At 33.3% G+C, this 20,730-nt stretch overlaps 2 protein-coding genes, 1 long non-coding RNA gene and 1 pseudogene across 6 annotated transcripts; 1 reads left to right on the top strand and 3 right to left on the bottom strand.

Annotated features, from left to right (window-relative positions):
- Nucleotides 1–2,260: 2,260 nt before the first annotated feature.
- Nucleotides 2,261–4,306, bottom strand: LOC107608845 (Calcium-dependent lipid-binding (CaLB domain) family protein). Of its 2 annotated transcripts, none has more exons than XM_088492472.1 (2): nucleotides 4,083–4,306; nucleotides 2,261–3,848 (listed from the first exon to the last, which is right to left on the bottom strand). In XM_088492472.1, the coding sequence occupies exon 2, from the start codon at nucleotides 3,845–3,847 to the stop codon at nucleotides 2,495–2,497; it is 1,353 nt and encodes a 450-aa protein (XP_088348598.1). In that variant the 5' UTR covers nucleotide 3,848; nucleotides 4,083–4,306; the 3' UTR covers nucleotides 2,261–2,494. The 2 variants fall into 2 exon arrangements, with proteins under 2 accessions (XP_088348598.1, XP_088348599.1); XM_088492473.1 differs by having other exon boundaries at nucleotides 2,261–3,828; nucleotides 4,083–4,294.
- Nucleotides 4,307–5,352: 1,046 nt separating this feature from the next.
- On the top strand, nucleotides 5,353–6,445 carry LOC148550208 (uncharacterized). The gene is made up of 2 exons (XR_015892276.1): nucleotides 5,353–5,559; nucleotides 5,741–6,445. It is a non-coding gene; the product is annotated as an uncharacterized LOC148550208 (long non-coding RNA).
- A 1,931-nt stretch (nucleotides 6,446–8,376) lies between these two features.
- Nucleotides 8,377–10,840, bottom strand: LOC148550207 (uncharacterized; annotated as a pseudogene). The gene is made up of 4 exons (XR_015891963.1): nucleotides 10,670–10,840; nucleotides 10,105–10,262; nucleotides 9,680–9,784; nucleotides 8,377–9,117 (listed from the first exon to the last, which is right to left on the bottom strand). The product of XR_015891963.1 is annotated as an uncharacterized LOC148550207 (transcript).
- A 5,627-nt stretch (nucleotides 10,841–16,467) lies between these two features.
- Nucleotides 16,468–20,170, bottom strand: LOC148550206 (uncharacterized). 2 transcript variants are annotated; one of them, XM_088495166.1, is made up of 3 exons: nucleotides 19,954–20,170; nucleotides 17,013–19,722; nucleotides 16,468–16,679 (listed from the first exon to the last, which is right to left on the bottom strand). In XM_088495166.1, exon 2 carries the CDS (start codon nucleotides 19,673–19,675, stop codon nucleotides 18,590–18,592), a length of 1,086 nt encoding a protein of 361 aa, XP_088351292.1. In that variant the 5' UTR covers nucleotides 19,676–19,722; nucleotides 19,954–20,170; the 3' UTR covers nucleotides 16,468–16,679; nucleotides 17,013–18,589. The 2 variants fall into 2 exon arrangements, with proteins under 2 accessions (XP_088351292.1, XP_088351293.1); XM_088495167.1 differs by lacking the exon at nucleotides 19,954–20,170 and having other exon boundaries at nucleotides 17,013–19,938.
- Between the last annotated feature and the right edge of the window lie 560 nt (nucleotides 20,171–20,730).

Below are 20,730 nucleotides of genomic sequence, written 5' to 3'. Positions count from 1 at the left end.
CTCATTAACATGACCATCAGGCACGTGAGGAGCCAATGATTTCGTAACCACATCCTTCCCTTTAACAACTCCTAATTTCTCACCCAAATTACGAGGATTCTCACCCAAATCACGAGCTTCTGATTCAGCCTCTTGTTGAATCTCATGATTGTTGTGTGGCACTAGTGTCGGGGCTTCATTATTTTTTTCATCACCAAAGGAATTTCCGTTTCCTTCCAAGGACTCCTTCTCCATGCACAACGATTTATCATGCCCATATCGTGCACAAGTAGCACAAATCAACGGTAAACTCTCGTACTCCACTTCATAAGTCACACCCTCCACTATAATATGTTTGATTACAGGCAACTCAAGATTAATTTGAACACAAGCTCGGGCATATTTTCCTCTTTCTGCAAGCTTAGTAGCCAAATCTACTTTCACCGGAATCCCTATTGCAGAAGCAATTCGCAGCATTGCTTGTTCCTGGTAGCACCAAATTGGAAGTCCCGAGACTCGAATCCATACCAGCGTTGATCCAAAGGATTTTTCGCATGGCCTAAAATCCACATCCCATGGCTTTACTGCAACATAGTGACCGTCTATCAACCACGGGCCACCAAGAATGACTTTCTCACGATCCGCAGCAATATCAAATTTAACCAAAAAATATCCAAACCCCACATCCAACAAATCAAACCCTCCTTTGATGCGCCATACTATCCGAAGCTTATGCATGAGAGTCATGTAGCCATAATGCTTATCCAGCACCTTGATCACGATGGCTTCCTTATAAGCTTCCATAAATTTTTAAGTGTTTTGAATGTTTTATTTGACTATATAAAATATCTAAGATAATTTTTAGTTTTAATAAATAATATATATTATTTGTAAATTTTTCTCTGAAATATAGATTAAGAATAAAATTAGACACGCTAATACGTGAAGGTATTTAAATATGTCTAATATATCGGATGAATATGAGATGAATGTCGTATTTAAAATATGTTCAATATGTGTTCCAGCCCAACCCAACAAGGGTCGGGGGTCAACCATACGGACTGTCGATCCGACGGGTCATCGACCCGCATGCGAAAGTGACCCGCATGTCGCCTCACACCTTAGCTTGATGGAGACCTGGATAGTTGGCAGAAGCTTCTAGACGGGTCCAGAACAAAAGACCCACTCGAAGTACAAGGTATAAATGGAGAGGGACATATACGTCACTCTTACCCTAATTAGCCGTCTCATTGTATGGATACCCACTTTAGCATCGAAGTATCCTTGCAGGTGGCCTCACCCGCCAACCCACCGACGCTAGGAACAACGCCTCTTCGTAAAATTTGCGCCCAGATCCAAAAACACCCTCAATCAACCTATTGCTCTCGACCCACCAACCATTCGATCCACCTTTCTAACGAGCAACCAAACAATATGTAAACACATAACTCAACAAAGTATCCTTGGTTTATATATTGTATTGAGTATAATGACAAATATTCAAGAACATTTTCGTAAAAGATATATAAAATATTACATATTGGTATGATCGGACAAGAAATGGAAGCCACCACAAAAGGAATCAAACCACATCCTAATGCCATCAAATACAACCTTTTTAAATGTGGTGGTGACTCACCTACAGATTCAAAAAGTACATAATATATAGAGTAAATAAAAAAAATAAAAAAAACTCAGCATGATTTTTATTTTCTTTTTCTGTATTTCTATACTTTTTTTTCATGAAAGTAAAGACCTTAAAATTTTCAAAAAGCAAGGAAAGTTTTTGCTTTTGTTGTGAGAGGATTACCAATATATGGTCTTCTACATGTATACATGGCATGAATTTAGAATCCTGAAATTCACTACTTATATTAACTAAAATTCATAATCATATACACACAGTTTTTTCTCATAATTTTTAGACAATTTCTCCGTTTACCTAACTAAAATCCTCAGTTATACATGATTATTTCACATTTTCACACATTAAAAAACATTATCCTAAAACTAATATCTAAAGTATATTTTCATCTCTTAAAATCCTCTGCAATAAAATACCTAATTTAATTGTGAACAAATATTTTAGCACAAACTATATTTATTTCACTTAAAGTTAAGCAATACAAGATATAATATATACATACTACTGTCTCTTAAAATTGAATTTTTGTAACACTAACTAAACATAACAAATCAAAGAATGCAATATGTAGTAATATTATCTAACCTAATCTAAATCCTCATTAGAGTTCACAATAATGGTGAGAATATGAATGGCATAGTAGTGATGAATTGATATGCAGACATAGCTTATGATTGCATCAAGGTAACAACAAACATAATCATGGAAAAGTGTTTAGTGAATACAAACAAACATTTAATCAATCCATAAAAGACACAACATTATGAACTAAAAATATGTAATAAACAAATATGAAGAGTACCTTATGTTATGATAATAAGAATAAGAGTAACAACATTAGTACTAATTTCTGAGTAATGAATAATGGTTTTAGAAGAATGCCCTGCTACCATAAAACACTCTTGATCCATCTTTTTTCTTCTTACTATTATTACTAACATCATCAATTTCTGATATGATGTTGTTGTTATTGCTGCTTTCATGATTCTGAATCACATCACCACAATCTTGATCTTTTCTTTCAGATTTGTCAATTTCCATAGGTAGCTTCATTCTTGCTAAGGATTCTGTGAATTGTTGCATGCTTCTCATATACATATCCACTATTTGTTTCTGCATTGCAGATTGTTCAGCTTCCAAATTCATATTCATGTTCATGTTCCCTAATGGAGCTGAAAAAACTTGACCAAATTTCCCAACTTTCTTCTCACTATCATCACTCTTTTCGCTTTCTTTTTCGTCCATGGATTCACCTTCTTTCTTGGAAGTTGGTGTATCTGGAGAGTTACTAACACTGCCTTCTATAACACTGATTGAAACATTGCAAGAATTATTCTTTTTCTGAATCGAATCTACGGACGAGTTTCTATCTCTATCATCACTTAGGCTTGTAGTTGTGGAGCTTAAGAAACCTGAGTTCTGATGAATACTCTCATTTGGAGAAACAGGATTCATTTCACAGTCATTGGTTGCGCCGAGGCGAAGGAATGGCAGTAGCAGCCCTCTAGAAGAGCAAGAATTGAAGTACTCAGTTGCCATTTCTTGATTCTCCTTCGCCACGCCAATATCAGGAAACACAATCCTCGAATACTCAACCGGATCAACCATAACCTCTGTTACTTTTCTGTCAAGCAACACCACTTCTGAAGAAATTGAAGAGGTTTTGGCAGATTCGGATGATATCAAATCAAAATTAGAATTGTTTGTGTCTAAGGAGAGTGTCAATTGAACTGTTCCAGCTGGTGAATGGAAAAGATCAGTGGAAGAGAGGCTATAATCTTGAGTCACTTTTCCTTTTCCTTTTCCAATAAGAACTTGAGAAATTGGAACCAAAGAGAATCCAAGAAGCTGATCCTCCAAGTGATTCCTTGCTCTACTAAACATCCAAATCTCACACTTTAGAACTGCATCATCAATATTGGAGATCTTCATCCTTAGATTCTCATTGAATGTTGGATTCTTTCCACCTCCATTGATGATTCTTGTGGATAAAGTCTCATCAGGGTTGTATGTGAAAGAGAATTTTGCATACACATCTTGGTTATCATAGATGCATATGTTGTGAATGTTTCTTGCATGGTGAACAAAGATCTCTAAAACCCCAGAGAACTCACCAGCCTCATCTTCTTCTTCGTTATCATCGTCGGCCGCATGATTCGCCATGTTCAAATTCGGATTGTACATGAAGCTGCTACTTTGATGACCTTCATTGAATGAATCCATTCTAATCAACCATAAAGGTATTCATAGTTAGAAGAAAAACAGAACAGAAACAGAGTTATGTATATTTAGTTCATCAATCATCACTGATTAACACAAAAAAAAAAAAAAAAAAAGAAAGAAAGTTGTCTAATTTCTAATACCCTTTTGGATGAAGAGATGATCAAAGCAAAGAAAACAAAGAATTATGCAGCAAGCATGAAAAGAACATGAAGAGAGTGTTTTTTTTTCCCCTTACCTAATGGAATGAATGGTGATAGAGGTTTAGTTAACCTTATTCTATTATCTTGTTGGTTGAAGAGTATTTATGAGATCAATCCATGAATTGAGGCAGAAGCATGAATAAAGAGTGAAGGAGAAAGTTAATGTTCAATGGAAATGGCCTTTTTTCCTTTTCTTTAGGTGAAAATGGAGAAAAGTTGAGGAGTTTTAAGGCCTTTATGTGTGGTAGTAGGTGGAAGGAAGAAATTATATTAGAAAAAAATTATATATATATATATATATATATATATATATGAAGGATGATTGTTAGTGAGGCATGAATATGAATAGAGGAAAAAGATGATGTAATGTTTTTGTCCTTTTTTCAATTTTGAATAGTGATATCTATACGTAAAGTTTAAATGTCTGTAGATATCAGATGAAATTATAAAATTTAAAGATAGAAAAATTGGTATATAAAAAATTAAAAAATTAAAAATGAGTGTTGACACAAAAATTGGTATATAAAAATTGTTTTTATTTTTTAATTTTTAGTTTTGGTGTTGAGTGGGGGGAATAGAGGGTGTTGTTGCTTTGCTTGACAATGCAGCTTCCATTTGTGGAGTGCTTAAGTTGCTCCACTGATAGTTACTCATACTGGGAAGGTCCCACTAGCCACCATCTTCATTATCACTCATCCCCCACTCTTTCAAATGAAAGCTTTTAAGTTTTAACACAAACATCAAGCTTTCTCTCTACCTATTAGGAGTATGGATAATCATTTTCCTTTTGTTTTGCTCTTTTTTATATTCTTTAATCAATTTTTTTTTTAATTACTTTTGTTCTTGCTGAGTTTGACCGGCGTATAGCTCGTCCGTCGATGAATGTCTTCAAGCTTCTCGTCAATATGAGTTATACGTCGGCAATGAGAGAACAAGGGGGTGGATACCTGCAAAAGACACTCCGACGCTCAAGTCAGTAAGTGTTTAAGAGGTATAAAAATAATTCTATGAATATAGAATATAAGACATAAAATAAAAGTTATCATGTGTTGTGTGTAATAATTCTATGAATATAGAATGTAAGACATGCTATAGAACTTAAAAGTAAAAGAGTTCAAAATAGAAAAATATACCTTGAAAGTTGATAATCGTAGAAAAGAAGACACATATTGATGAATATAACTAATAAATCAGAAAATATTACTTACACAAAATATAAATGCAAAAGTATGTTAAATTTTAATTATTAAAAAACATCTTTAAAAAAAAAAGACGTTTTACGCGTCTTTATCTGAGTGACTCCCTTGTACTATTATATTTGTTTGCTTGGACTTCTTATCATTAGGTGTAGTCTCAGTTGTCTAGTAGAAAAATGTAGAGAATAGTCTTAGCTGACGAATATAGAATGTGAAAAAGATTGATTAGATATCTCTGATGTTATTTTGGAGATGCATAGTTGTTGAAGATGGAAATTCTTTTTTCTGTTTGAGAATTCACTTCCTCAGTTTTCAGGTTGCTTGATTGATCTTCTGCAATCGGCTATCTTATTGAAAATGAATTGTACAAAATTGTCTATCAATGCTTTCACAGATACTAATTGAATGTGATGTTTATGTATGTGCTCTACCTTTTGAGGATGAAAGCCAATATTGTTTTCTACTACTAATTGGCTGCATGGTTTCAACCTCTGAAGGTCGAAAATCACGTGGAGCATGAAGATGCCTAAGATCCTATTGAAGATTTTTATCAATATCAATATGATTATGAGTATGAAGACGAGGATGATGATGATCTAGATGAAGTTTACTATGGTAGCTCATCAAGTCTTCGCATTGGTAACCGGAGATGGGGAGACAATGGTTATGTCAGATCTGGGCGGCTCGAAGCAAGGCCAGTCCCGCAAGTTCATCATCTCGCCAGCCAAAAAAGAAAGAGGCAGCTGAAAAAGTCGCAACAGGTAGAGGGGCTAAGAGGGCATTGAAGCGGGAGGCTGCTGATAAGGCTGCAGCGGCAAAGCATCAGCAGCATCTAGGGGAGGTTGGGCAGGAAGTAATGCAATACTTATGCTGAAGTCATACCAACTCAAGCCAGGCCTCGAGTACTCTCCTTTCCTTAAAAAAAAAGGGTATTTTTTACTTTTTTTTTCCAATCTTGTACAGTGTTTATTCATTGAACTAGTGTACTGTAATATGGGGGGTAAAAATGGTAGACAATAATGTGGCTTTGGTATGTTGTTAGTAGTTCCGTGGGTTTAGGTGGAGATGGAACTCTTCATACACTCTCTTAGGATTGAACAATTTAGGTTTGTAATCAATTGACTTACTCTAAATTTTTAAAAGTTGTTTGTCATGATTCATGACTCTATTAAGGGTTATTCATTATGTGTTCTGCTTTCAAAGTTACAGATTTGGTATTAATAGAAATTTCAAAATCTCAAATGGCTGAAAATGATATTTGGACTTACAGATAGAAAGTTGTGCTGAAGCTTCCAAAGGAATTGCATGCTTAGTGCTATGTACAGAGATATTTGACCTACCAATTGTGATGTAAAATCTTGTAACAATATCAAACTATAACAATATCTTATTAGTGTTTGTAGGTGATATGTTTTCATTTACTATGTACATTCACTAGAAAACTAGCTTAGAAAAAGTTCCTATGGCATGAATACAGAAAAAAAAAATCTATTTCAACCGGTATGTCCTTAGGCACGATCATACATAACATAGAAATCACACTCAAAAAAAGGTTAACAATTAGCTAGAATAGCAGAAATTGCAGCGAAATTATTTGCAAAAGATGGAAAATCGGCCACATTACAAGGTGATTGCAACCTATTGAGGACCAAAAAGTCAAAAAGGGAGGCTATACATTATTGTTAGGTTACATGTAGCTTTAATAAACTAACCACAAACTGAGGAAGGAATAAGATGATAACAGTTGTGTTCCACTTTGAAATGGGAATTAAGGGAAATCACAATAAATCACACACACTATGGAGTATAAGAGAAATGAAGTTTGTAATGTCTTATCAATATCTTGCATTGCATGCATGTGCTGTTTGATGAGTCATTTGACAATGATGTATCCCAAGTTTTCCTTATTTTTTCTCTTCTTTTCTTGTTCCATTTTATTCTGTTATGCATGTTTGTGAATGATGTTTTATCATAGGCTACTACTAAGAGTAAAGAAAGATATAGGAAGAATTAGTGGTCAAAGGTTAGGATTTCTCTTCTCATGTTGAATGGAAGCCACTTCTTGTGGACTTGAATCCAATGCTACATATCAACTTTTTCTTATAATCACACAAATTAATTTTCCCAATGAAAAGGTTTATGGTTGTGAAAGAAAAATGTGCCAATAACAATAATTTGACTCATATTGAAATTTAAGGAATTAGTCCAAAAAAGTTATAGATTAAAGCATCAAAAGTTTTTTTTTTTTCTTTTTAATGAGAAGATAGGTCATTTTATAGCAAATACATAAAATAAAAAATTGAAAAAATAAGGGAGAAATGAAAAGTAAAGAGAATCGTGAAGGAAAATTATTATAAAACAAACTTATGAAGATTTTACACAAAAAGTTGCTTGTGTGAAAGTAATTATCTCTTGTGTGTATGCTTATCACTTAAGATTAGATTCAAGCCAATTTACTGAATTTAGGCACCGACTTAGTTTACATAGCTTTTTGTAAAAAAACCATATGTCACCAAAAATTCAAGTGAAAGAGATTTTCCATCTTTTGCAAATAATTTCGCTACTATTCTACCTAATTGTTAACCTTTTTTACCTAATTGTTAACCTTTTTTTGAGTGTGATTTCTATGTTATGTATGATCATGCCTAAGGACATATCGGTTGAAATGAATTTTTTTCTTTTCTAGATTCTTGCCATAGGAACTTTTTCTAAGCTAGTTTTCTAGTGAATGTACATAGTAAATGAAAACATCTTTTCTAGATTCTTGCCATAGGAACTTTTTCTAAGCTAGTTTTCTAGTGAATGTACATAGTAAATGAAAACATATCACCTACAAACACTAACAAAATATTGTTATAGTTTGATATTGTTACAAGATAGCATATACGACCCATAAGTCAAATAATTTCTCGATGATTTTACATCACAATTGATAGGTCAAATATCTCTGTACACAGTGATAATGATGGGAGACCACTCACCAGCTAAACATGCAATTCCTTTGGAAGCTTCAGCACAACTTTCTATTCTATCTGTAAGTCAGCCATTTGAGATTTTGAAATTTCTATTAATACCAAATCTGTAACTTTTAAAATGAATAACCCTAAATAGAGTCATGAATCATGATAAAGAATTATGTACAACTTTTAAAATCTGCATTTAGGGTAAGTCAATTGATTATAAACCTAAATTGTTCAATCCTAAGAGAGTGTATGAGGAGTTCCATCTCCACCTAAACCCACGGAACTACTAACAACATACCAAGCCACATTATTGTCTATCATTTTTACCCCCCATATTATAGTACACTAGTTCAATGAATAAACACTGTACAAGATTGGAAAAAAAAAAATTTAAGTAAAAAAGACTTTTTTTTTTTTTCTTAAGCAAAGGGGAGTGCTCAAGGCCCGGCTTGATTTGGTATGACTTCAGCATAAGTATTGCACTACTTCCTGCCCAACCTCACTAGATGCTGCTGATGCTTTGCCGCTGCAGCCTTATCAGCAGCCTCCCGCTTCAATGCCCTCTTAGCCCGTCTACCTGTTGCGACTTTTTCAGCTGCCTCTTTCTTTTTTGGCTGGCGAGATGATGAACTTGCGGGACTGGCCTTGCTTCGAGCCGCCCAGATCTGACATAACCATTGTCTCCCCATCTCCGGTTACCAATGCGAAGACTTGATGAGCTACCATAGTAAACTTCATCTAGATCATCATCATCCTCGTCATCATACTCATAATCATATCGATATTGATAAAAATCTTCAATAGGATCGTAGGCATCTTCATGCTCCACGTGATTTTCGACCTTCAGAGGTTGAAACCATGCAGCCCTAAGTAGTAGGCAAACACTCTCCTCGAACATGTAGTCCTGGATGCTGTTAAAAGGGACAAAAGAATTAGTAGTAGAAAACAATATTGGCTTTCATCCTCAAAAGGTAGAGCACATAAATAAACATAACTTCAGCGATCACATTCAATTAGTATGTGTGAAAGCAATGGGAAAAAGGAAACTGCAAGACAGCATTGATAGACAATTTTGTACAACTCATTTTCAATAAGAGAGCCGATTGCTGAAGATCAAGAACATCATTGTATTTCTAGCTTTCACTGCGCGTTTACTCAGCAATCAAGTAACCTGAAAACTGAGGAAGTGAAATCTCAAACAGAAAAAAGAATTTCCATCTTCAACAACTATGCATCAATAGCTCATTTATCACCAAAATAACATCAGAGATATCTAATCCATCTTTTTCACATTCTATATTAGAAGTGTCATATGTACCATAATCGTCAGCTAAGACTATCTTCTACATTTTTCTACTAGACAACTGAGACTACACCTAATGATAAGAAGTCCAAGCAAACAAATATAATAGTACAATTATTTCACTTCAAATGTTGAAAAAGGTAGAAAGAAACAAAGCCTTGCAGAAATACCTGCCATCAAGCGAGCGATGGACAAAGAGGAAGTCGAATGGATGTTTACACTGAGGGCAGGTAACTCTCTCTCTGTAAGTAGCCCAGCGAAGGATTCACGTCACGCTACAAAGTACAAAACATAATCAAGCCCATGAATTAAAAAAAGTACAAGACAACAACAACAACAACAACAAAAAAATCTTATCCCACTCGAACAAAGCCATATTACCCAATCATAAATCATATTTGTGTTTAGTCCATTTACATGTCAATCACTTTTAATCATTTCTTGAAGGGGAAGGAAAAATGTGAATTCCCTTCAGTCATAAGGTCCAAATAGTCATACAAACCAAACAACAGCAAGCAAAAACCATAGTTCAAGTGAAATGGACATAAAAATATAATAAACTGCATCAAAAGAGGGAGAAATAGCATAGACAAACCAGTATGCATGCTCGCAACCTTTTACAAGAGCAGTATCCTGAAGCAGAATCTTGTCCAAGCAAATGGCGCACAGACCTTCACGATGAACATGGTTCCCGCCACCTCCTTCCACCCCACGAATCTCCCCTTCACATTCACTTCCTGTTTCACTCTGAATCTGAATCAACAACAACACAAACCCAGCAACATCACCAACAGGAACATTCTATTCCATTCCGTTCCATTCAATTCAACACCGTAATGATTGGGGAAAAAACCACACAAATCCACAATCAATTTAGCTAAAACACAACGCCATTAAACATCAAGAACCAAAAGAAATCCCGAATTCAAAATTAATTCCAGAAAAATCTTGAATTCGGGATTTCTTTTGGTTCTTGATGTTTAATGGCGTTGTGTTTTAGCTAAATTGATTGTGGATTTGTGTGGTTTTTTCCCCAATCATTACGGTGTTGAAATTAATTCAAGAAAAATCTGAACATGCCCTAAAACCTAACTTTTGGGAATTGAATTGAACTGAATAATTGACAATAATAAGAACAAGAAAAGAAAAAAGAACAATACCTGGGGCTTGAGGGAAAGATCGTTAAGATCGTTGGTGAGAAGAGCAGACATAGTGAGCGATTGAGAGAGAGAGAGAAGAGAGAGATCCGAATTGGGGGAAATGAGCAGAAGCTGAAGGTTATGAAGGTTTTTTTGTTTAGAAAAGAAAAGGAACAAAAGATTCAAAGATGGGCAAAATAATTTGGTTATGGGATTAAAATTGGTGTCAAACGGGCTAGTCCGGCCTGTTAAATCTGTGGATTAAACAGGCTGGTCCGTTTAAGCCCGTTTTATTTGTGGGTTAGATTTTTTTAATTCGGATCGTTTATAGTTAGTCCGTAGGTTAAACGGGTCAGCCTGTTTATCATTTTATTTTATTTTTTTAAAAATATTTTTGACAAAAAATACTAATTTTAGGTCAAAAACCATTAAAAAAATTATTATTTTTAGCTGATGGGTCGGTTTTCGGGTCGGATCGAAAGAAATATGGGCTGAAAGTGCTACTTTTTTTAAAAAAATGAAAAAAAAAATTTAAACGGGCCACCCGTTTAGCCCGCGGGCTAGCCCGTTTAACCCGTCATTTTTTTCGGGTTAATCGGGCTCAACCCGTTTAGCCCGAAATTTAAACGTGCTTAATTTTAGAGGCAAAGCCCGCCCATTTAAACGGGTAAACGGGCTGGCCCGATGGGTTTAGCCCATTTTGACGGCCCTGCAGTGTGTGTATTTGCAGATTGGTGGTGTCAGAAGATATTTTTAACACGCCGAGACGTGTTACACATAGTTATCAGAACCGAATCGGTGATCGAACCGGTCAGATTACTGGGTCACTGGGTCACTGGTTTAACCGGTGGGTCACTGGTCGAACCGGTTAACCCGGTATATATATTTATTTTATTATTATATTATTATAGGTAAAAACTCAAGTTGATATTTAAGAATCGTTAGATAATTTGACAAGTTTAACTAAATATAATCTAAGGATTTTTAACTATCAACTTTATATGAAGACAATTGCATGTGAGTCTTTACCTATTATTATATACTAAAAGTATTTATTGAAAAAATAATATTAATAGATATCATATAATCATGAAAAGAAAAAATAAATTGTGATTAATAAAATTTTTTTGTTTATATTTTTAATTTGTATATATTTAATAAAATTTATAGTTAAATAAAATATAATTGATTTAAAATTGAGTGGTTTTAAAATTAAAATAAATTGAATATAAATAAAATTAAAACTTGGTATATGTATTATAATATGTATATATATTATTAAGAAAAATTTAAAGATAGAAAAATTGGTATATAAATTGGTATATAAAAATTGTTTTTATTTTTTAATTTTTAGTTTTGGTGTTGAGTGGGGGGAATAGAGGGTGGTGTTGCTTTGCTTGACAATGCAGCTTCCATTTGTGGAGTGCTTAAGTTGCTCCACTGATAGTTACTCATACTGGGAAGGTCCCACTAGCCACCATCTTCATTATCACTCATCCCCCACTCTTTCAAATGAAAGCTTTTAAGTTTTAACACAAACATCAAGCTTTCTCTCTACCTATTAGGAGTATGGATAATCATTTTCCTTTTGTTTTGCTCTTTTTTATATTCATTAATCAATTTTTTTTTAAAATTCCTTTGAATTCCTATTCACTCAAAACTATAAAAAGAGTTTTATATATTATTACTTAGGCTGCGTTTGTTTATAATATAAAATCGTGTTTGACGATGAGACATGAATAGAGATTGTGTGTCAACAAATACTGAATTAGTGTATTTTGTATCCATCCTAAGAACACAGAAACACTAAAAAAGAATACGATTTATTTTTTTTTATTATTCTTATTAATTTTTTATAAATATTACATTTTTCTTGTCAAATTTTTTTTAATAAAAAAAATGAGAATAAATTAAATTTTTATAATTTATTCTAATTTATTATCAAACAGAATACAAAAATATAAAATTTTATGTCTATGTCCCTTGTATCTTATTTTCAATGTTTTGTTCTACTATTCTCATAAACAAACACATATATGTATGTATTTATAAAATTTTTTAAATAATAAATAACTAAGTCAATATTTTGACAATCATATTTTTATGTGGAATTAATTTTTAGTTAGTCATTATTAGCTAACTTTAGTGTTTAAGTTTATAATTTAGGATTTAGAATTAAAAAATTTTTATTTAGAACTATCATTTAATATAAATAAAATAATTTAAAAAAATTTAATGTTAAATGAAAAAAAAATTTGATTGTCGAGTATTACTCTATTATTATTTGTAACACAAAAAGTGCAATCTCTTGTAGTCTTATGGGCATTTATTTGTCAAAACAATGGAGATATTGCTTTGGTTTTATATTTCTAAACATTTTTTCTTAAACATGTTAGGCAAACCTAACACTATAGAGTAGTCCTGAGTCCTATTATATGACATCAAGAGAAGAACTAAATTCAACCCCCTTTATTATATGTTATATCCACCCACATTTTTCATTAATTAATATATGATATATGATTAGTTTATATATAAAAATACAATTTCCAAAAGCAATTTTCAGCATATGAATCCACCTTTTTAAATGCAAATTTTCCAAACTTTCCCATTTGGTTTAATAATCTCTTTCACTTGAATTTTTGGTGACATATGGTTTTTCTACATAAAGCTATGTGAACTAAGTCGGTGCCTAAATTCAGTAAATTGGTTTGAATCTAATCTTAAGTGATAAACATACACACTAAAAGATAATTACTTTCACACAAGCAACTTTTTGTGTGAAATCTTCATAAGTTTGTTTTGTAATAATTTCCCTTCATGGTTCTCTTTACTTTTCATTTCTCCCTTATTTTTTTAATTTTTTTATTTTATGTATTTGCTATAAAATGAGGTCAGTCTAAAATCAGCTCAAGCATTTTGGGCACATCTGATGCACCATGTAATTAAGATCATTGAATTATGTTAAAAAAAATCCAACGATTGAGATGATATTAATTTAAAACTTTTTAAAAATTAAATTAAAGGATATAATATGTTTCAAAATTTCTGAGAAATCACTTGTTAGATCTCAGTAGAACTACACTCAAGATTGTAATTACTATAATATGAAAAGCAAATTCAACAAAATCACAATTGCAGATTGTACGATAACAATTTTTTGTGTACAAAGATTTAATTCTGGAAATTTTATGCTATATTACTGGAAGAAGGTTTAAAATAAGAATTTACATAGTACTTGCATTCAATTTCTGATTATGTGGATATCAAAGGGGGCTTCATGGGTTGCAATTTTGTTGATTTTTTCATTATGATTCTATTGTTTGTAGAAGACGTTAATTAGTTTATTGTGATTTTCCTCCTTTGTGTTAGAATAAATTGTAAATTTCTATGGTTACCTACCTGCCTTGTTTCAATAGTTAAATCTGAACAATCAAATATGACAGCAAAACTATTCTGGTCAACTCCTTTGAGCCTTGCCATGGAAATTTGAAAGTCCACTACTCTTGAAATATATCCCCTCTGACCATTATGTCCCAAATGCTTCTTACTATTCAAAGAACTAGGAAGAATAACTAAATGCATGAGCATTAAGCTTGGTTCAGTATTCTCTCATTTTGACTTATTGGCTTGTTTTTACTTTTGTGTGGTTTAGGTCTATTAAACTTCTAATTTGGTGAGTCTAAGTTAAGTCCATGACAATAGAGGCATCAGAATCAAGAGTGAAATTTCATTCACCAATGGAGATTGGGAGCAGGTGGTCATAAAACCTTTTAGCATATTTTTGTTTCATTCTACTAATAAACTTTTGTGTCATTCTTGAAAAGAAATGTAGTTATCACTATCTTCTGATATATTAAGAAAATGGATGAAAGAATGTCTCAATTGTTATTTTATTGAATAATTTCATTTTATTTGAGTTAAAGAGTTCAGTTTTGTTATTAGTGAACCTAGATGATTCTTTTTGTTCCATTTTTATTTTTTATTATATTGAATTGGTTGTTTATGATGTTATGTGTATGGATTTGGATTCTCTAAATTTTGAATTTGACTTTAGGGGATAAAGTGTAATCTCTCACCATTTATTTTATAAGTGGGACCAAGAAAAAATGAGAGAGAAACCATTTAAGAGTGAGAGATCACACTTTACCTTCTAAAGTGAAAATTTAAAATTTAGAGAATCCAAATTCTATGTGTATAGTTGAATTCAATAAATTTGGATAACTTTTTTCTTTGGCCAAGAAACTTGCTCTTTTTCCTTGTCAAAATCATATTGGATTTCTTGCAACTTTGAGGTTGATATCTGAAGAATTATTACTTTCATGCATATATATTAATGACATCTTCCAAATTTTTGAGCTATATTCTTCATGTGGTTAGTAGCTTTGGTTTAGACAAATCTTTGACAGACATAAAACTTTCTTGTCATGAAATTGTTCGTGAAAAGCTTTTGAATTGCATAACTGATTTGAATGGCAATTTAGCATGGCATAAAGCTTCGGTGGCTGAATTGGAGGTAAAATATTAACCAAAGTTTTCTTGATATGGTGTAGGATGTAAGATCAAAACACAAAAAAATCATACAAAACTGTATATTGTAAGTATAAAAAGAATGGTTAAGTTTTTTCATCAATTTTTCATCATTTAGGCTCCACGAAGGATTCAATATAAAGCAATGTTGAAGACTTGCAATATGATTAACTAAAAGTCTAAAATAGATTATTCATTCAACGGTAACAACTTAATGTATAAAAATTAAAAAACTACTTAAAAGCAATTCGGAAAAGAAAATATCAATGATACATCATACTTCATCCAAACTATACCAGCATCAAATCTTATAAAAGAAGACGGCATGGTCAAACAATGACTATATGCCAAACTGTTTCATATGCAATGCCTTACTCTAAACTAAATAACACCACTAAAGCATGAATTCAATTGCAGGCCTATTAACGGGATCGTGAGCCAAATGCAACAATCTTTTGTGCATAAGAACATTCAGTGCTTACCTGCATTCAAATAGAAACCATCATAAGATTAAAAAGAACTCAAACATCATAGCCATGCATCCACATTATTCTATAGCCTTCTGAATGATTCCAGCTACTAGCTAGTGATGGGCTTATGCTATACCAACCAATAAAGGATCTTTTCTTGCCTCACAAAGTATGTTCAACATGCCAAAATAAAAACTCTAGCAACAAAAAGTTCTGTTCTTGCCTTTAGTGTGCGATGTAGCTACTGAGAAGAATTTCAAAAGCTTCTATATTTTTTACCGATCCTACTTTCACCCTGCTATTATACACAAATGCAAAATTAGATCTCACTGTAGAAAGATAGCTAGAAAAATGCAAAACTACAAAATAGGCGAGAAAATAAACATATTTAGCATAACCAGTAAAAAGCATTTTTCAATTTTGATCATCAAGTATTGACCCCTTTTTAAATGTCATATTCACATGAAGTCCTTCTTGCTTTGTTGTCCCTATTCCAATATGCAGGCATGTATTTGTCAAGAGATAGCTTCCCACTGAATGATTCAAGTGGCTCTTCTAACAGAGGACCGCTGTAATGGTGCTGCATCTGCAAACTCGTGTCCATGACCATGTCACCGTTCAGTATACGAAGAACCTTGAATAAACAAGCAGAAATCATTTTTGAAACAGTTAGGCACTTAGGCAGAGAACACAACCTCAAATGTCAGAGTTTCTATCCTGTCCTATAAATATTCTGCCCTGTCAGAGATCCGACTACTATGGAAAGAAATCCATAGGAATAATCTAGTTCCAAATTACACATTTTGGTACACTGCTAACTTTGCTAACAAATTTTGAACTACAAAAAATTATTAAGAATATGTTTATTATATAAATCAAACACAAGATTGAGTCAGGCCAGTTCAAAATTATTCTGTTACATCACAAACGGACCAGGCATAACTTTAAAGAAACATAAACAAAGGAATTTAAACTCTTCTTTGATTGATGCAATGGATGGTTCTGCTCCGCCTCATCATCATCATTTACCCCTGAGATTTAAGAGACATAAACACAGAAATTGAACTAAAACATCATGAACAGAAACATAACCACAGAAATTAAAATCAAAATCATAAAAACAAATACCAAAATTTTTTAACCCTCATAAACAGAACCCAAAAAAATTCAAACAACCAAATAATCATAACAAAACAAATAATTGAATGAAATGAATGAAATAAACTCATACAAAAAAACCTTAACAAAAAATAAGTATAACAAAAAAATAATTGAATGAATTCAACGAAACAGATTCATACAGCAAGAACATAAAAGGAACAAAAAAAAAATGAAATCAATCAATGAAGCAAATTCATATATACCTAAGTCTGAGGCTCCATTGAAACTCTGGAAGTAGAGCACCACAGCGCTGACGAGGATGCTGACTCGCTGAGACCCACGCCACCACTCTGAGGCTGAAGACGAATGACGCGAAGAGAGAAGAGAGATACTGAGAATGAATGAGACAATGAGGTATTGGGCTGAGGAGATACAGAAAAATATCACAGCTTCTTTCCACCATTTTTTTAATTGCTTTAAGTTCTTAATTGAAAAATTCTATGCAATTGACAAATCCAGGAACTCATTGATCAAACCCTAAATCAACTTCCAAACACAAATCACACTATTAACTTTACATTGACAAGTAAAAATATGATTTTTCTTTTCATAACATCGAAAAATCAAGTTAGAAATGAAGCACAATGTTGAGAGAGGAAATCTGAATTATAGCTCCAGTTGAACAGAGCAGAGCTTCAGGCGGCGACGGCGGTGAAGAAAGACGCAGTCACGGTGGCAGAGGATGGAGAAAAATGTGGACTTAGGGTTGAATGGAGTGCGTAGAAGAAAAATCGAAAGGAACTCGTGGTAAATGTAAAAAAATAATAATTACTATTAAAACCCCATATGAGGCATATTTATAAATTATTATTTGTGCACATCAGAAAAGCTTAAAAGATTTAAGTTTATTATAGACAGACAAAAAAAAAAAGAGAGATTAATAAAAGTAAGACTCACATTATAAATAATAATAAAATAATAAAAACTAATTATAAAAAAAATTATATTTTCTCTCTATACTACTTCAATCTATACAGTCCAGTGCCCCTTGTTTCTTTCTACCTTTTTCAACATTTGAAGTGAAATAATTGTACTATTATATTTGTTTGCTTGGACTTCTTATCATTAGTTGTCTAGTAGAAAAATGTAGAAAATAGTATGGTACATATGACACTTCTAATATAGAATGTGAAAAAGATGGATTAGATATCTCTGATGTTATTTTGGAGATGCATAGTTGTTGAAGATGGAAATTCTTTTTTCTGTTTTAAGGTTGCTTGATTGCTGAAGCTAGAAATACAATGATGTTCTTGATCTTCAGCTTATTGAAAATGAATTGTACAAAATTGTCTATCAATGCTGTCTTGCAGTTTCCTTTCTCCCATTGCTTTCACACATACTAATTGAAGTTATGTTTATGTACGTGCGTGCTCTACCTGAGGATGAAAGCCAATATTGTTTTTCTACTACTAATTTCTTTTTCCCCCCTTTTAACAGCATCCACGACTGCATGTTCGAGGAGAGTGTTTGCCTACTACTTAGGGCTGCATGGTTTCAACCTCTCAAGGTCGAAAATCACGTGGAGCATGAAGATGCCTAAGATCCTATTGAAGATTTTTATCAATATCAATATGATTATGAGTATGAAGACGAGGATGATGATGATCTAGATGAAGTTTAGTATGGTAGCTCATCAAGTCTTCGCATTGGTAACCGGAGATGGGGAGACAATGGTTATGTCAGATCTGGGCGGCTCGAAGCAAGGCCAGTCCCGCAAGTTCATCATCTCGCCAGCCAAAAAAGAAAGAGGCAGCTGAAAAAGTGGCAACAGGTAGACGGGCTAAGAGGGCATTGAAGCGGGAGGCTGCTGATAAGGCTGCAGCGGCAAAGCATCAGCAGCATCTAGGGGAGGTTGGGCAGGAAGTAATGCAATACTTATGCTGAAGTCATACCAACTCAAGCCAGGCCTTGAGTACTCTCCTTTGCTTTCTTTTTCGTCCATGGATTCGCCTTCTTTCTTGGAAGTTGGTGTATCTGGAGAGTTACTAACACTGCCTTCTATAACACTGATTGAAACATTGCAAGAATTATTCTTTTTCTGAATCGAATCTACGGACGAGTTTCTATCTCTATCATCACTTAGGCTTGTAGTTGTGGAGCTTAAGAAACCTGAGTTCTGATGAATACTCTCATTTGGAGAAACAGGATTCATTTCACAGTCATTGGTTGCACCGAGGCGAAGGAATGGCAGTAGCAGCCCTCTAGAAGAGCAAGAATTGAAGTACTCAGTTGCCATTTCTTGATTCTCCTTCGCCACGCCAATATCAGGAAACACAATCCTCGAATACTCAACCGGATCAACCATAACCTCTGTTACTTTTCTGTCAAGCAACACCACTTCTGAAGAAATTGAAGAGGTTTTCGCAGATTTGGATGATATCAAATCAAAATTAAAATTGTTTGTGTCTAAGGAGAGTGTCAATTGAACTGTTCCAGCTGGTGAATGGAAAAGATCAGTGGAAGAGAGGCTATAATCTTGAGTCACTTTTCCTTTTCCTTTTCCAATAAGAACTTGAGAAATTGGAACCAAAGAGAATCCAAGAAGCTGATCCTCCAAGTGATTCCTTGCTCTACTAAACATCCAAATCTCACACTTTAGAACTGCATCATCAACATTGGAGATCTTCATCCTTAGATTCTCATTGAATGTTGGATTCTTTCCACCTCCATTGATGATTCTTGTGGATAAAGTCTCATCAGGGTTGTATGTGAAAGAGAATTTTGCATACACATCTTGGTTATCATAGATGCATATGTTGTGAATGTTTCTTGCATGGTGAACAAAGATCTCTAAAACCCCAGAGAACTCACCAGCCTCATCTTCTTCTTCGTTATCATCGTCGGCCGCATGATTCGCCATGTTCATTGTACCTGAAGCTGCTACTTTGATGACCTTAATTGAATGAATCCATTCTAATCAACCATAAAGGTATTCATAGTTAGAAGAAAAACAGAACAGAAACAGAACAGAAACAGAGTTATGTATATTTAGTTCATCAATCATCACTGATTAACACAGAAAAAAAAAAAGTTGTCTAATTTCCAATACCCTTTTGGATGAAGAGATGATCAAAGAAAAGAAAACAAAGAATTATGCAGCAAGCATGAAAAGAACATGAAGAGAGTGTTTTTTTTTCCCCTTACCTAATGGAATGAATGGTGATAGAGGTTTAGTTAACCTTATTCTATTATCTTGTTGGTTGAAGAGTATTTATGAGATCAATCCATGAATTGAGGCAGAAGCATGAATAAAGAGTGAAGGAGAAAGTTAATGTTCAATGGAAATGGCCTTTTTTCCTTTTCTTTAGGTGAAAATGGAGAAAAGTTGAGGAGTTTTAAGGCCTTTATGTGTGGTAGTAGGTGGAAGGAAGAAATTATATTAGAAAAAAATTATATATATATATATATATATATATATGAAGGATGATTGTTAGTGAGGTATGAATATGAATAGAGGAAAAAGATGATGTAATGTTTTTGTCCTTTTTTCAATTTTGAATAGTGATATCTATACGTAAAGTTTAAATGTCTGTAGATATCAGATGAAATTATAAAATTTAAAGATAGAAAAATTGGTATATAAAAAATTAAAAAATTAAAAATGAGTGTTGACACAAAAATTGGTATAAAAAAATTGTTTTTATTTTTTAATTTTTAGTTTTGGTGTTGAGTGGGGGGAATAGAGGGTGGTGTTGCTTTGCTTGACAATGCAGCTTCCATTTGTGGAGTGCTTAAGTTGCTCCACTGATAGTTACTCATACTGGGAAGGTCCCACTAGCCACCATCTTCATTATCACTCATCCCCCACTCTTTCAAATGAAAGCTTTTAAGTTTTAACACAAACATCAAGCTTTCTCTCTACCTATTAGGAGTATGGATAATCATTTTCCTTTTGTTTTGCTCTTTTTTATATTCTTTAAT

The sequence above is a fragment of the Arachis ipaensis genome, chromosome B7, assembly GCF_059453495.1.
Source record: "Arachis ipaensis isolate K30076 ecotype BB chromosome B7, ASM5945349v1, whole genome shotgun sequence".
Lineage (NCBI taxonomy): Eukaryota > Viridiplantae > Streptophyta > Magnoliopsida > Fabales > Fabaceae > Arachis > Arachis ipaensis.
This window is presented reverse-complemented; position numbering and strand designations above follow the sequence as displayed.

Coding starts and splice junctions, on each gene's coding strand:
- LOC148550206 (XM_088495166.1), bottom strand. CDS start 19,675: ATGAACATGGCGAATCATGCGGCCGACGATGATAACGAAGAAGAAGAT.
- LOC107608845 (XM_088492472.1), bottom strand. CDS start 3,847: ATGGATTCATTCAATGAAGGTCATCAAAGTAGCAGCTTCATGTACAAT.